The sequence below is a fragment of the Gadus morhua genome, chromosome 7 (genome assembly GCF_902167405.1).
Source record: "Gadus morhua chromosome 7, gadMor3.0, whole genome shotgun sequence".
NCBI lineage: Eukaryota > Metazoa > Chordata > Actinopteri > Gadiformes > Gadidae > Gadus > Gadus morhua.
Window position 1 is genome coordinate 5,265,851 of NC_044054.1, and position 15,340 is coordinate 5,281,190.

Sequence of the window (15,340 nt, forward strand, 5' to 3'; positions counted from 1 at the left end):
CCCACTTGTGAACGATCGTTAGCCATAAGCATCATTAGCAAATTGCAAAAACTATCGCCGTCATTAGAAAGTTGCCAACTATTTATGGCAAGTCAACACGCTAACTATCTTTAGCAAGTAAGCAAGTTGCTAACTATCCTTAGCAAGTCAGCAACCCAAGTCGCTAACTATCCTTAGCAAGTCAACAACCCAAGTCTCTAACTATCCTTAGCAAGTCAACAAGTCAAGACGCTAACTATCGTTAGCGAGTCAACAATTCAAGTCGCTAACTATCGTTAGCGAGTCAACAATTCAAGACGCTAACAATCTTTAGCGAGTCAACAATTCAAGTCGCTAACTAACATTAGCAAGTTGCTCACTTGTAACCAAGCATCGCTAGCAGGTGGAGGTTCCTCAGTAGACCAGGTGCTTAACAACCACCAGCCCACACCTCAACATTGCTGACGACCCAGGGGGGGCGGGGCGGGGTGGGTCAGAGGGGTCAGGGGGGGTCGAAGGGGTCAGAGGTTGGGTCCTCAGGGTCAGAGGGCAGGTCAGAGGTCAGAGGTGAAAGGATATCATCATGGAAGTAGAACTTGAGCAGCGGCACCATGAGCTTCACCACCTGCTCCGTGTACTCCACAAAGCCCTCCTTCAACTCCTTGGCGTAGCACACCTGGAGGAGAGGGGGTAGGGAGAGGGGGAGGAGAGGGGGGAGGGAGAGGGGGGAGGGAGAGGGGGAGGAGCAAGGTTACCCACAGCATTACACCTGGAGGAGGGGGCGAGGTTATACACACCTGGAGCGTCAGGGAGGGAACGAGGTTAAACACACATGGATGGAGGTATCCACGGCGACGCATCGAGGGGATTCAATGGGAGAGAAATAGAGAGTGAGAGTGTGAGAGAGAGAGTGGTTGTTTGAGAGCTAAGGAGTGAGAGCCTTTGAGATAGAGTGTTGGAGAGAGTGATGGAGAAGGTGAGGTAGAAAGTGAGTGAGAGCATTTGAGAGAGTGAGGGAGAGAGAGAGCAATAGTGTGATCGCGGGGAGAGTGAGTGAGCTAGAGCGCGTTTGAGGGTTTGAGTGAGTAAGCAAGAGAGAGTGACTGCGGGGAGAGAGAGGGTGAGCATTTGAGAGTGAGACTGTGTGGGTGAGAGAGTGACAGAAAGGGAGACCGGCGGTCCTCACCAGCATCTGGCAGGCCGTGGCCTTCTCCTCCAGGCCGGCCGTCTTGATGCCGAAGCTCTGCTGGTCGCCCAGGTTCACAAACTCCCAGCCGTCGTCCTCAGAGATATTCTCCATGTCCTGGGCTGGGGGGGGGGGGGGGGGGTAGGAGAAGGAGCGAGGTAGAGGTAGAGGAGGAGGAAGGGAGAGGTAGAGGAGGAGGAAGGGGAGAGAAGGAAGAATGAAAGGTAGAGGAGGAGGAAGGGAGAGGGAGGAGGAGGAAAGGGAGAGGGAGGAGGAAGACAGTGTTTAGCTTCACACACACAACCCTCGCTCTGGTCTTCGGTTGGGGGGGAGGGGGGGGGGGTGACCAAGTATAAGTACAGCTCTAGTCCACGTGGTGGTTGGGGGGGGTTTGATAACCCAGTATCGGTAGAGCTCTAGTCTAGAGGTCTGCATTGGGATTGGGTCCCGCGGGACCCAATCCCAAATCTCGCGGGAGCGGGCGGTTTGAACTTTGCTGCGGGCGGGAACGGGCGGGTAAAACAAAACACTGCGGGTTCAGGTCTAACTTAGAAAAGAGACAATATCCTCAATCACTGCGTGATTATATAAAGGTAGAAAAATAAATAAAATAGGCCTACAGAAGAGGAGAATAGAATATGAAACAGCCCTTATTGAATTGACAAATGAAAACAACGAAATAGGAGCGCTAGACCAGTGCGTCAAAAGACACGCAGCCCATGAGTCTCTTTTTAATAGCCTATATAATTACGTGTTTTCTCCTGCGGGACAGGAGAAGACACAAAATCAATGCATCTCTATTATTGTGCGGGCATAAATTCTCAGAGTTTTGCAGGTGCGGGCGGGAGTGGACATGCACATTGCGGGAGCGAGTGTAACACACACGTTGCGGGCGCGGGCGGTAATGGTCAGAAAATCAGCGGGAGCGGGCAGGAGCGGGATGAAGAAAACAGTCCCACGCAGGTCTCTACTCTAGTCCACGTGGTGGTTGGGGGGGGTTTGATAACCCAGTATCGGTAGGGCTCTAGTCCCCATGGTGGTTGGTGGTTGGGGCGGGGTTGATGACTTACTGTCCAGCAGGGCAACCTCGGGCTTGATGGAGGCGGTCTTCATTAGCGGGCCCATCACCACGGGGAGGTACTGCTGGAACTCCTTCCCCAGGATCTTACACATGCGCGCCCACGCTGAGATCATGTAGGAGATCTGAGACACAAGTTAGGATCAGACAGACAATCAAGAACACACACACACACACAGTCAAGAACAAACAGTCACACAGACACACACTTTGTTCAGGTGGGAGGGGGGGGAGCTGGGAGGAGGAGGGGCCGTAGGTAGGGGTACCCACCTGGGGGTCGTCGTCCTCTAGGTCGTTGAAGTCAGTCTGGGTCTTCAGCAGCAGCTGCATCACGGCCGAGGCATCGGGCATGAACTACAGACAGAGAAACCCAGGGGTTAGCTCTACACAGGAGGAGAACTACAGACAGAGAGAAACCCAGGGGTTAGCTCTACACAGGAGGAGAACTACAGACAGAGAGAAACCCAGGGGTTAGCTCTACACAGGAGGAGAACTACAGACAGAGAGAAACCCAGGGGTTAGCTCTACACAAGAGGTGAACTACAGACAAAGAAAGGAGCATCTGATATCCCTACGATGCTGCACTGCTATGCTGCGTTCGTTAATGGTCGGAGTGGGAAACGGGTCATCTCCGATCTACGTGTGTTCAAACTACCAAGTCGCCAACCAAATGGGTGCATCGACGCTAGAACTACAGCTACAACTGCAAGAATACACATGTATTATTATAATTATAGGTTATTAATGCTAATCTAGTTCCGAAACATTAAGTGAACCGATTATACATTGGTGTCACCGAAAGAGACCCCTTCAATAAGAACAGATACTGTTACAACTGGTTACAACGCTAGATGCTGTATCAGTATCGATACTCAGGTTCAGGAAATCTGAACCGGTAACGGGAAGGAAAATCTCTAGTTTCATAAATATTTGGCCTGTTAAGCCCTTTGAGACTGTACTGGTGATTAAGGCTGGTGATTAAGGCTATACAAATAAAATTGAATTGAAATTTAATTTAATTAGTTACAATGCTAGATCGATATATACTTGGTATCGGCTGATACTCAAGTTCAGGAATCGGAATATGGAAACAATAATGGTATGGGAACATCTCCATCCCCATGGCTACCTTCTCCTTGCCGATGGCAAGAAGAATGTAGCCATGGCGAATATCGTAGCCAAATATCGTTCGACAGGAAATATTGTCCTGATATAGCGATATATACATATTTTAATTAATAAAATAAAGCGCTCTAAAGAGATTTCCCTGCTCCCCGCGTCAAAGGCAAGTAACTGAAAAACTCAGTTTGGTCCATGAATAAAGACGGAAATCCAGCACTTTACCGTTTCACAATCATAATGTATTCATATTCAGATGGGGAGATTAGTAGGGCTGTAACGATACACAAATTCATGATTCGGTTTGTATCACCATTTTTGACCCACGGTTCGATACATCCCACGATTCTTTTAAATTTAAAAAGCATTTTATTTAAACAACACTTAAATACCAATTATCTTAATGTAACATTTAATAAAAAATAATTTGGAACACTGAACAGATTTGAACCGAAAGAATACTATTAAAGTATAGCTAAATTAATAAAGAAATAACCAAAGATTGCAGTTGGAGGATGCTTTTTGCTGGTAGGCATAATAGGGCCCCTTTAACTGTTTGGTTGGTTTATTCAAATATCCTTATTAGCGCTTCTTATTAGGCTATGTAGCTTAAATAATGACATAATCAGGCCGTATAGAATGCAACATGTTTAATAGCCTAACTTTCAATAGATGAGGAAAAACATGAACGTCGCAATAACGAGGCATAGTGTTACGAGTAGCATATGTGTATGCGCGAGAATGGCAGTGTGCGTATGCGTGTGTGAGTGACGTCAGCGAGTGAGTGGACGAGCGAGGAGAGCGAGCGGTAGCGCGCGTGTCTAGTGAAGTAGCGAACGAGTCCGGTAGAATAAAGTACCCATCCTGTCAATAATCGGTGGCCGCTTCATTCCGACCTATAAGCAGAAAAACTGCAAGTCAAATCACACAAAACAATAGAGACAGGATCACACAGGCAATTTTTTTCACGCTTGGCCCACTCTGGATAAATGTCGTTCATATCGCATATGAGGACTTCGACGGCTGTGGAGAAATGCAATCCTCCGTAGCCACGGAGAGCTGTGATCACAGAGAGGGCATCTCGTCACATATTTACGGCATCGATAGGAGGGGGCGCTGTCAGCAGACTATTATTTAGTATTTATTATTTAATTTCAATCGGACAATTTGACCGAAGAGTTAGAAAGGGCATATCGCGCTTCCGCCTTCTCACACCGCGAGACAGGTTCGTGGCTTTGAATATCGCGATTTTCGGTTTGATACGCGTATCGTTACAGCCCTAGAGATTAGTTTTGTTTTCTAGGCTTTTGGAGAGTCAGACGGATACTGGATTCTAGGGGGCCATGCCAATATTAAGTAGTAAAGGATAAGATACTCGCATCGCAAGAAGAAGGTTGACGATATATCGCCATAGCGATATTTTGTCCTACCCATTTCGGAAGCAACGCTCCAACAGCGAGGACTACGTGGACGTGGTCACCACGACTACCTTCTCCTTGCCGACAGCCAGGCCGATGAGGTCAACAATGGTGCGTATAAAGTCATAATAACGTGTACAGAGTGCGTCTGGGTCAGCGTGTTCGTCACGGTTACCTTCTCCTTGCCGACGGCCAGGCCGATGAGGCTGATGCACTCAATGGTCTTCCCCCGGAGGAGGCGGAGCTCCTTCTGGACGGCGTTCTCCACGATGTGCTTTAGCGACGGCATGAAGAGGTCGTAGTACGGCACAAACTTCTCCTCCGCCGTGTCCGCCACCGAGGCGATGGAGGTCACCACCTGCTCTAGAACCAGCTTGGTACCCTTCTGGATCAACTGGGAGAAAGAGAGACTATGATTATGGACAGGTTGAGAGAGAGAGAGAGAGAGAGAGAGAGAGAGAGAGAGAGAGAGAGAGAGAGAGAGAGAGAGAGAGAGAGAGAGAGAGAGAGAGAGAGAGAGAGAGAGAGAGAGAGAGAGAGAGAGAGAGAGAGAGAGAGAGAGAGAGAGAGAGAGAGAGAGAGAGAGAGAGAGAGAGAGAGAGAGAGAGAGAGAGAGAGAGAGAGAGAGAGAGAGAGAGAGAGAGAGAGAGAGAGAGAGAGAGAGAGAGAGAGAGTCACAGAGACCGAGAGAAAGAGCATGAAGAACAGGTTCAGAGAGGGAGAAAGACTGAATATGGACAGGTTCTGGATCAACCTTGGGGGGAGAGAAAGCATGAAAGAATGAACGTCACAGACAGACAGACAGAGAGACAGAAACAGAGCGAGAGAGAGAGAGAGCAAGAAAGAACAGAGCGAGGGCGAGCAAGCGAGAGACTCAGAGAGCGAGGGAGACAGAAAGAGACAGGCGGAGAGAGAGAGCAGGAGCACGACCAGGTTCTGGATCAGCTGAGAGACAGAGATGGAGACGGAGACGGACCAGCTGACCCACCTCCTGGAGCTTGGCCACCATGATGACGTGCAGGTGCTGCACCAGGCTCTCCAGGTAGGGCACCAGCAGGGACTTGGGGCAGTCCTCTGTGAAGTTGATGAGGGCGGCGGCAGCGTGGGCCTGCACCCGGGGGTTGGTCTGGTCCTCCATGGTCTGAAGCAGGGCCGATATCACCTGGGCGGGGTCAACCGAAACGGACAAATTAACAGACCGATGGAACTGAATGTGTTCCAATCAGTTTAAGATAACGGGCCAATCAGAAGCAAAACGTGTTCCGATCGGTTAACGATAAATGGCCGATCGGAAACAAAAACTTTTAGATCTTGGAACTGAATGTGTTCCTATCGATACCCGGCCGATCGGGACACAATGGATTGTTCCGATCATTTAATAAAATAAAATACGAGTTTTAACAGAATTGAAAAGCATTATGAACATGTGTAAACCCGAAACTGGATAGTTAGTAGGGGTGTAACGATCCTGCCTCTGTCAGCAGACGTTATTACCGAGGCAACCGTTTCAGTTGAGAACGCAACCCTGGGCTTAATGACACCCCCCTCAGAAATGTTCTTCAAACAGCGGCCTGCACTGCTCAAGTACAGGCTGATGCTAGGGATGTGACGATCTATCGATGTACATCGATAAATCGATTGATAGGCGAACGATCCAACTGCATCGATGCATATTGCTGTACTATAGGCTTTTTTTACTCTAAGTTAAGCCATGCAAGTGCAAGCTTTTGCACTTAAATGCAATGTGGCACTTTATTATTTGTGTTAAAAATGTATTGTTTTTGTTTTAGATATACGGATGAGCAAAGGAATAAAATGTTGAAATTATAATTAAGTTGATTTTTTGGAGTTGATGTGAATGTAAGACGTTGTGTTGAATGGGCATATGATATTGTGTCATATCGATCGCATTCCCCTGAATCGAAATCGTATCGCAGCAGACTTTCAATATCGGCAGATGTCGTATCGTTTTACAATTAATTGATTTAACATTGTATTGGGAGGAAACCAGAGATTTACACCCTTGTTAATCAGGGAGATTAGCAAAATGTATTGCGCACAGGAGGTGGGTGGGATGTCAGAGCTTGGGATAGCCGGGGGTTACGGGTTAACTGCAATGGGTCGATCGTAAACAATGTGTTCCCATCGGAAACCAAAAAGTTACCGGTTACCGATATTTTCGCCTCCTCACCTTATCGTGGAATTTCTTCTGGAAGGTTGGGGCAAAGTCTGTGGCCATCTGCCCGATGGCGTTACAGGCAGCGTAGCGGACTCTGGGATGCTGGCAGAGAGAAGCACAGCAGGGAAGAGTTCAACCAACATGACCAGAGACAGAGAGAGACAGAGACAGAGACAGAGACAGAGACAGAGACGGGGGTCTTACGGGGTCGGAGCAGAAGAGCAGGACGAAGCTGACGATCTCGCTCAGGATGGCCTCCATCTGCTGGTGGCAGCCCTCCCCGATGGCGGACAGCGCCATGAGGCCGGCGTGACGGTACTTCCAGTCCGCTGGGGGGGGGGCGGGGGCGTTTGTTAATTTAATGATTTATCAACACATAGATCCGCAAATGGACAGGGAATAAACTGTTGCCAAGCAACACATAAACACACTAGCTTAACTGTGCTGTTATACTCTTTATCAGCACTCATAGCATGCCTATTGTCCAATCAAATTACTTGGTCGGAACTAACTGTTGTATAATGTCCGTTATCATGTTCCTCTTCCTGTGTTTTAGTCGGCGTGACCGCCTAAACGTACACTGGACAGATCTGACTCCCAGCATACCCAGTGGACTGTATCAAACGTTGCTCATCTATACAGCGTACATCTAGCTGGACACGCCCACTTGTGACAGGAGAATCCAGATTCCCAAAAGGCTTGAGACAGCTAATCATGCTCACACAAAAGCGGTACTTTCCGGAAGGTGCTTAAGTTCACTCCCCTACACGGAGTGAACGCTCAGGAGGTAGAGTGGGTTGACTGTGACGTTGCTGGTTCAATCATCGGCTCCTCCTAGCGGAGTGTGGAGGTGTCCCTAAGCGAGACGCCTCACCCTGACTGCTCCTGACCAGCTGGCTGTCGCCCTGAGGGGTCGACTCCGCCGTCGGTGGGTGAATGTGTGAATGTGTGTATGAACGGTTGAACGAGTGGGTGAATGGGTGAACCTATGTGTGGAATGGTGAACGTGTGTGTGGATTGGTGAACGTGTGTATGGATGGGTGAACGTGTGTATGGATGGGTGAACGTGTGTGTGAATGTGTGCTTGAATAGGTGACTGTGGATGAATGTGTGAACGTGTGTATGGATGGGCGAACGTGTGTATGGATGGGTGAACGTGTGTGTGGATGGGTGAACGCGTGTGTGGATGGGTGAACGTGTGTGTGGATGGGTGAACGTGTGTATGGATGGGTGAACGTGTGTATGGATGGATGAACGTGTGTATGGATGGGTGAACGTGTGTGTGAATGTATGCTTGAATAGGGGACTGTGGATGAATGTGTGAACGTGTGTATGGATGGGTGAACGTGTGTATGGATGGGTGAACGTGTGTATGGATGTGTGAACGTGTGTATGGATGGGTGAACGTGTGTGTGGATGGATGAATGCGTGTATGAATGTGTGAACGTGTGTGTGGATGTGTGAATGTGTGTATTAACCGTTGTAAGTCGTTTTGGTTAAAGCGTGTGCTAGATGCCTTGATAGTAAATGAAGAGACTCACGGTTCTGGAGCATGGTCATGATGTGCTGCTTGATCATGGGCAGGACGATCTTGCCTCCCAGCCCACAGGCGATGCGGTCCAGAGCGCTCTCCCCAGCCACTGCGTTACTAAGGAGAGGAGAGAGGGGAAAAGGTCAGTACCCCCGAAGGTCCAACTGCCTGGACCCCCCCCAGAGAGGGGAGGTCAGTACCCCTGAAGGTCCCACAGCCTGAACCCCCCCCCCCCCCAGAGGGGAGGACCGGTCAGTACCCCTGAAGGTACCCCAGCCTGTCAAAAACGTTGCTTGCCTGTCAACACAATGTCCGCCATGTTTCTTCACCGTTTAGCTAGAGAACAAATTTGCAATGTGAAACAGCCAAAGTGGATTTTGAGTATCTATTGTTGGATTCGGACATTCAGAGCCATTAGTACGAGCCAGTATAAAGCCAGGAAGAATTGACACTAATAGAGGAGGAGGCTGCTGCGGCTGCAGCTGAACACGCCTTGCCTGTTGCCAAGGAGCGCGCCGGTTTGCTATGGCCGCCTATAGACTAACGTAGAGTCCCTGTGCTGCAGCGAATTGCAGCGATGCCAGTTTCTTCTAGAATAAATGACTGAATCTGGCAAGGACGGGGCCATGTGTGTAACCTCTCACCAAGGCTTTACGCCTCATCTGAACAGTTGGGTATTGGATAAATTTTTCCGGACCCAGCAATTGAACTGGAAACACCACCCAAAGCCCGCCGGGAAAAACAGACGTCTGAGCATAGAATAATTGTTGCTGTTTTTTTAAACATTGGCTACAATAGCTTTGAGGCCCAGGGATGTGTTTTCCAGGCCATCAGAGCTAATTACTCAGCACCAGATGGGACAGACGTACCGTGGCTACCAGGAGACAGTAGATGCTCAAGATGAGCTATGACTATTTTGACTCTACTTTACACGTTTTATTTGTGTAAATAGTTCATATTTTTTTTCATGAATAAAACTTCGAATTTATGTTGGTTGATTTGTTTACTAACCCAAGTGCTGTTATACTAAAGTAAGCCTACTGTATAAGATAAGAACTTATACGATGGATAAGATAACATTTATTTCAACTGGGGGAGAAAAGGTTGAGTACTAGGGCTGTAACGATACACAAACTCACGATTCGGTTTGTATCACGATTTTTGACCCACGGTTCGATACATCCCACGATTTTTTGAAATTTAAAAAGCATTTTATTTAAACAACACTTATATACCAATTAACTTAATGTAACATTTAATAACAAATAATTTGGAACACTGAACAGATTTGAACAGAAAGAATACTATTAAAGTATAGCTAAATGAATAAAGAAATAACGTGTGGGAGGATGCTTTTTTCAACTGTTTGGTTGGTTTAGTCAAATATCCTTATTAGATAGATAGATAGATAGATAGATATATACTTTATTAATCCCGGGGAAAATTCAAGTATCCAGTAGCAGCCGAAAAAACACATAAAAACAGTGCAGATGGATGTGCAAAAATACAGATATAAATAAATATAAATAAATAAATAAATAAAATGTCCATTGTTGTTATCTATTGTCCTCCCTGCCTTTACTGGGAGCTGTTGTACAGTCTGATGGCCAGGGGGACGAAAGAGTTATTAGCAATACTATTAGCACTACTTATTAGGCTATGTAGCTTAAATAATGACATAATCAGGCCGTATAGAATGCAACATGTTTAATAGCCTAACTTTCAATAGATGGAGAAAAACCTGAAGGTCATGAACGTCGCAATAACGAGGCGTTACGAGTAGCATATGTGTGTGCGCCAGAATGGCAATGTGCGTATGCGTGTGTGAGTGACGTCAGCGAGTGAGTGGACGAGCGAGGAGAGCGAGCGGTAGCGCGTGTGTCTAGTGAAGAAGCGAACGAGTCCGGTAGAATAAAGTACCCATCCTGTCAATAATCGGTGGCCGCTTCATTCCGACCTATAAGCAGACAAACTGCCAGTCAAATCACACAAAACACTAGAGACAGGATCACACAGGCCCCCTCTGGATAAATGTCGTTCATATCGCATATGAGCGCTTCGACGGCTGTGGAGAAATGCGATCCTCCGTAGCTACGGAGGATTGCAGTCGCATACTTACGGCATCGATAGGAGGGGGCGCTGTCAGCAGACTATTATCTAGGCAAATTATTAGCAAATTTCAATCGGACAATTTGACCGCAGCGTTAGAAAGGGCGTATCGCGCTTCTGCCTTCTCACACCGCGAGACAGGATCGTGGCTTTGAGTATCGCGATTTTCGGTTTGATACGCGTATCGTTACAGCCCTATTGAGTACAAATACTTGATATGCTGAGCTACTGTAATTAGCAAATGTTTGTATGCTGTTCAATAATATACAAAAGATGCACTTGAAAAAACGAGATGTGTCAGAGGGATACGTTTTGACAAAGTTTGCTCGCGCTACCAGTCGCGCTAGTATAATGGGCCCTTCTCCCTCCAAACGGAAACAGGCGGGCGGTGCAGCGAGCGCAACGCACTGTGGTAGTTGGAGGATTTCTTACTTTTGAGCCAGAGACACTTTCTGCCTTTTCTCAGGCTAGGATGAACCGATTTCAATTTGTTTTGCACATTTATAATACATATAATTATTTACTGCATATAACCTTCATATCTCCAGGGGTGAAGTATCCCTTTAAGAAGGTTCCCCTCCCCAGCAGGGAGGAGAGGGGAGGAAGCCACCAGCCACTGAAGGTTCCCCTAAGAAAAGGTACCCCTAAAGCAGTGGTTCTCAACCTTTTTTGAGCAAAAGCCCCAAACCAACAACCCCACTCACACTCGTGTTATATTGCTTCAAGGTGTCAATGCATCGTTTTCATTGATTTTGCGGTGGTCACTAATAGCAATGAATACCCTCTCAGTCGGTTTTGGTGAAAACAAATATTCATGAATATTCATGACATGCAAATGTCTCACCTCTGATTGGCTAACAGCACTGTACATCACCGTAATAAACCCTATTACACAGACAGACAGATCTATTGGCCAAGAAAGAAGAGTTGAGGAAGAAATGGTTGGTGTAAGTAACTCTTAAAAAGGGGGTTGAATAACAGATTATCGCTGCCTGTATGCTTTTATTTGTTGTTTCTACTATTACTATTATAGTTCCACAATTGTAAGGATTTACCAGTATGTGTTAAGCACCTGGCTAGAATTGGAAACAAAGTCTGTTGTCTGTTGTTTTATGTGGAGTTATGTGTGTTTAGCGGACTTAATGTGAGATTGTTTATTCTCCATGCTAATATTTATATTGCTGTTCATACTAACTCTAGCTTCTGTAGAGTGTTTTCTTCTAACTTAAAGGGTTAAAAATTCAGTTGATTATGGCAGAGTCAGCTAACAAGAAAGGGGCGGAGAAGCAGACGGCTGACTCCCAGCATAAAGTTCAGGACCCAGAGAGTGAACTCCACACAGCGACCATTGCTTCTGAGAGAGTAGGTTTGAAGGAGACATTTGAAGCTAAACCACAAAGCCTCACTGATCAACAAGGTAAATCAGAAAAAACAGGTGATGACCTACCTGAAGACCTCCATCGCTCCGAGCGTGCATGACATCCTACAGAAAAGATGCGTGCACTCCAAGAGGAAAAGGCCCAGAAAGGGGAGAAAGGGCTGCTATCCATGTATGAGAAATAGAACTCCCAAATATGCAGAGCGAGAGAGCAACTAAAGACATATGTGAAAGACAGTGACCTGTGGCGTCTCATTGACGAATGTAGGACAAGTAAAGAAGATATAATGACCATGTACTTTGAAATTCGAGATCTCACCACACCTTCAACTGACAAAAGATGTCGAGTTGAGACGTGTGAATCGGTGTCCAAAGAAATCATCAACATCGCCTACAGCAGAACGATAGGCGAGGAAGGTGAGTTTGGCGAGAAACAGGTAAGACGCCGTCTTCATGCACTGCTTCGCCATGACTGTGCAAAATCCATCTACGGATCTGCTGTGTCCATGATAAGTCACAACAAGTCTGATCACTGCTCTATGACATCATCACTAGCAGCCAAGCGTGCTGATGCAGCAGCTTAACTATCAGTGAAGAAAGCAAATTACGAGATGTAAGAGGAAGAAAAACAGAATCTATAAGAGAGTTAGAGGAACAACAACGGAAGGCTCTAGACTAGGCACAAAAGCGTGAGCTGAAGCGACTGCAGGTAGAGAAGGCAGTGCGGGCAGCTCAGGCCAAGCTTAAGGTCTATGATAAGGAGACGGAACGTGATGTTGCTTGCTACACAGACAATGAAAGGAACAATGAAGCAAATAACATGCTTATAACTGCAGTCCCTTCAACTCATGCTACAGCACCCTCTCACACAGACCTTTCCTCACTCACGTTCTTCAAGACAGCATAGCCTTAAACAGGCTTCCCTTTCCTGAACCATTCGTCTTCAGTGGTGATCAAATACGATTCATTGAATGGAAAGCAGCGTTTACCTCGCTTGTTAATAAAAAAGCAATCTCTCCGGATGAAAAACTCTGCTATCTCAAGAAATATGTTGGCGGCCTAGCACGCCAGGCCCTCGATGGCGCCTTCTACCGAAATGACAATGAAGCTTACCAAGATGCCTGGAACAAGTTGAATCATCGCTATGGCCAGCCACTCACCATTCAGAGAGCGTTCAGAGAAAGACTCTCCAAATGGCCAAAGATTCAACCTAAAGACGCTGAGGGACTAAGACACTTCTCAGACTTCCTGAACGCCTGTCAAGATGCCATTCCTCATGTCAAGGGCCTTGACATATACGTTCATAAACTTCCAGACTGGGCGGCTTCACGTTGGAACCGTGAAGTCACACAAAGCCTGAACAAGAAGCAAGAATTCTCCACTTTCAAGTGAATTCTTCACTTTTGTGAGACCTGCAAGGCAAAGCATCCAACAGCCCTTCACGACAACAACTATGAGAAGGAAAGGTCTTCATCCGAGGCAAGACTAAGTCAAGGTCCTGCTGCAACGTCACTCAGTGTAGCATCAGAAGGCTCATCCAACACATCGAGGGTAATACCAGTGTGGGTTGCATCCAAAAATAACCAGACTGTTGAGAAACGTGTCTACGCTCTTCTCAACACCCAGTGAGTGACACCAGTGTTTCCCCCAGAAAATGTCTTAGTCAAGGTGGTAAAGGAGCGGGGGGGGTCTCCGTTTCAATTCCATTTAAAAAGCCTTATGGCACGACAATTGTTATAACAGTATTACTGATGCATTATTGATCTTTATTTTTTACACCTGATGGAAGCATGTTTTCTTTCCCTACGAGACTTTTCTACTTTCTTAATGCTCCGCAATTGTAAGGATTTCCCCGTATGTGTTAAGCACCTGGCTAGAATTGGGAACAAGGTATGTTGTAAAAATATGTTTTATGTGGAGTTATGCGTGTTTAGCAGACTTAATGTGAGATTGTTTATTCTCCATGCTAATATTTATGTTGCTGTTCATACTAACTTTAGCTTCTGTAGAGTGTATGCATGCGGTGATGCTAAGCTAAAAGGTTTATTTGAGTCATTTCAATGGTTAAGATGGTTTATTTGTTTCTAAGAGCTAATTTTGTTGATTTGTCTGTCCTTAGCTCTTACGGTGTTCCAGAAAGGACTAATGTACAAAATAAGGAACGAACGGCTGTACATCAATAAACTATTTGGAAACATCAGTACGCTTCACCATTGTCTGGCCGGGTTCGCTACAGTTGGATTGAACATTCATTCACCATGACCGCGGCGCGGGCACTCCCACGACTCCCGGCCGCCACGTCACCCATCGTGCCCCGGCAGCGGCACCCCGCGGCCCGGGCACCGTGACCTTAGGCACCGCGACCGTGGCCATGGCACTCCCGCGACTCCCGAGGTGCCCCGTGAACGAATGAATGAATGAATGGCACGGGAACAACGGGTACTGCGGCCCGGGCAGCGCGAAAACAGATCGCGCGCAGAGGCCTAATTAGGCCTATACATTACGTATTTGAAATGCAACGTTTTTTCACCAAAGAAATTTGAAAACCATGAAAGTTTAAAATCCCCCCCAGGGGGCGGTACCGCTCCGTTGAGAAACCATGCCTAAAAGTAACCCCTTAAGGAAAGGTCCCCTGAAGGAAGCCCTGAAAGAAGCCCTAAAGGAAGACTCCCCGTACGTCTGCCCGTACGTCTGCCCTGAAGAGACCCGGTAGCCTGGACCCCCATTGTGGCAGCAGGGAGGAGGAGGAGGTGCTACCTGTCGAAGTCGTCCTCCTCCAGCTCGTCGGTCATGGCCCACTCCTCGTCCTCCTCCAGGTCCACCATCATGGCCAACATCTGGGGAACTGCAGACACAACAGAGGGGCTAAAACAGGTCCCAACATCTGGGGCACTGCAGACACAACATAGGGGCTAAAACAGCTCCCAACATCTTGAGGAGAGAGTTCCAGGAGGTTGTTGTGTGTATCATTGGTGTCCTTATGACATACATATAAAGGGGTTTTTTGGACATCAATTAAGGTTGATTCATCCGTCTCTGTGTGTCCATCTCACCGCTTTGAGCCATGATGGCGTTGTGATTGGGTCTGTCTGTGTCCTTTGCGTGCGCCTCACCGCTCTAGGCCACGATGGCGTTGTGATTGTGTATGGGTGTGCGTGCGTCTGTGTGTGCGTCTGTGTGCGTGTGTGTCTCTCTGTGTGTCTTACCACTCTAGGCCAGGATGGCGGTGCGTTTGTGTGTGTCTCTTAGTGTGCATGTGTTTGTGTGTCTGTGCGATGGCGGTGGATTTGTGTTTGCGTGTCTATGTGTGTTTGCCTCACCGCTCTGGGCCAAGATGGCGTTGTGCGTTTGTGTGTCTCTGTG

The 15,340-nt window shown here is 47.3% G+C and overlaps 1 protein-coding gene across 1 annotated transcript in view; it reads right to left on the bottom strand.

Moving 5' to 3' along the window:
* The window catches only part of kpnb3 (karyopherin (importin) beta 3), a 33,337-nt gene that overhangs the window by 7,838 nt on the left and 10,159 nt on the right, over positions 1-15,340 (bottom strand). Inside the window, exons 9-18 of the mRNA XM_030362452.1 lie at positions 14,735-14,822; positions 8,501-8,607; positions 7,164-7,288; positions 6,972-7,061; positions 5,769-5,942; positions 4,956-5,174; positions 2,514-2,597; positions 2,236-2,368; positions 1,166-1,287; positions 559-655 (exon numbers count right to left, since the gene is read on the bottom strand). Of these exons, the coding sequence (XP_030218312.1) occupies positions 559-655; positions 1,166-1,287; positions 2,236-2,368; positions 2,514-2,597; positions 4,956-5,174; positions 5,769-5,942; positions 6,972-7,061; positions 7,164-7,288; positions 8,501-8,607; positions 14,735-14,822 (1,239 nt within the window). The remainder of the gene's footprint in view (positions 1-558; positions 656-1,165; positions 1,288-2,235; positions 2,369-2,513; positions 2,598-4,955; positions 5,175-5,768; positions 5,943-6,971; positions 7,062-7,163; positions 7,289-8,500; positions 8,608-14,734; positions 14,823-15,340) is intronic.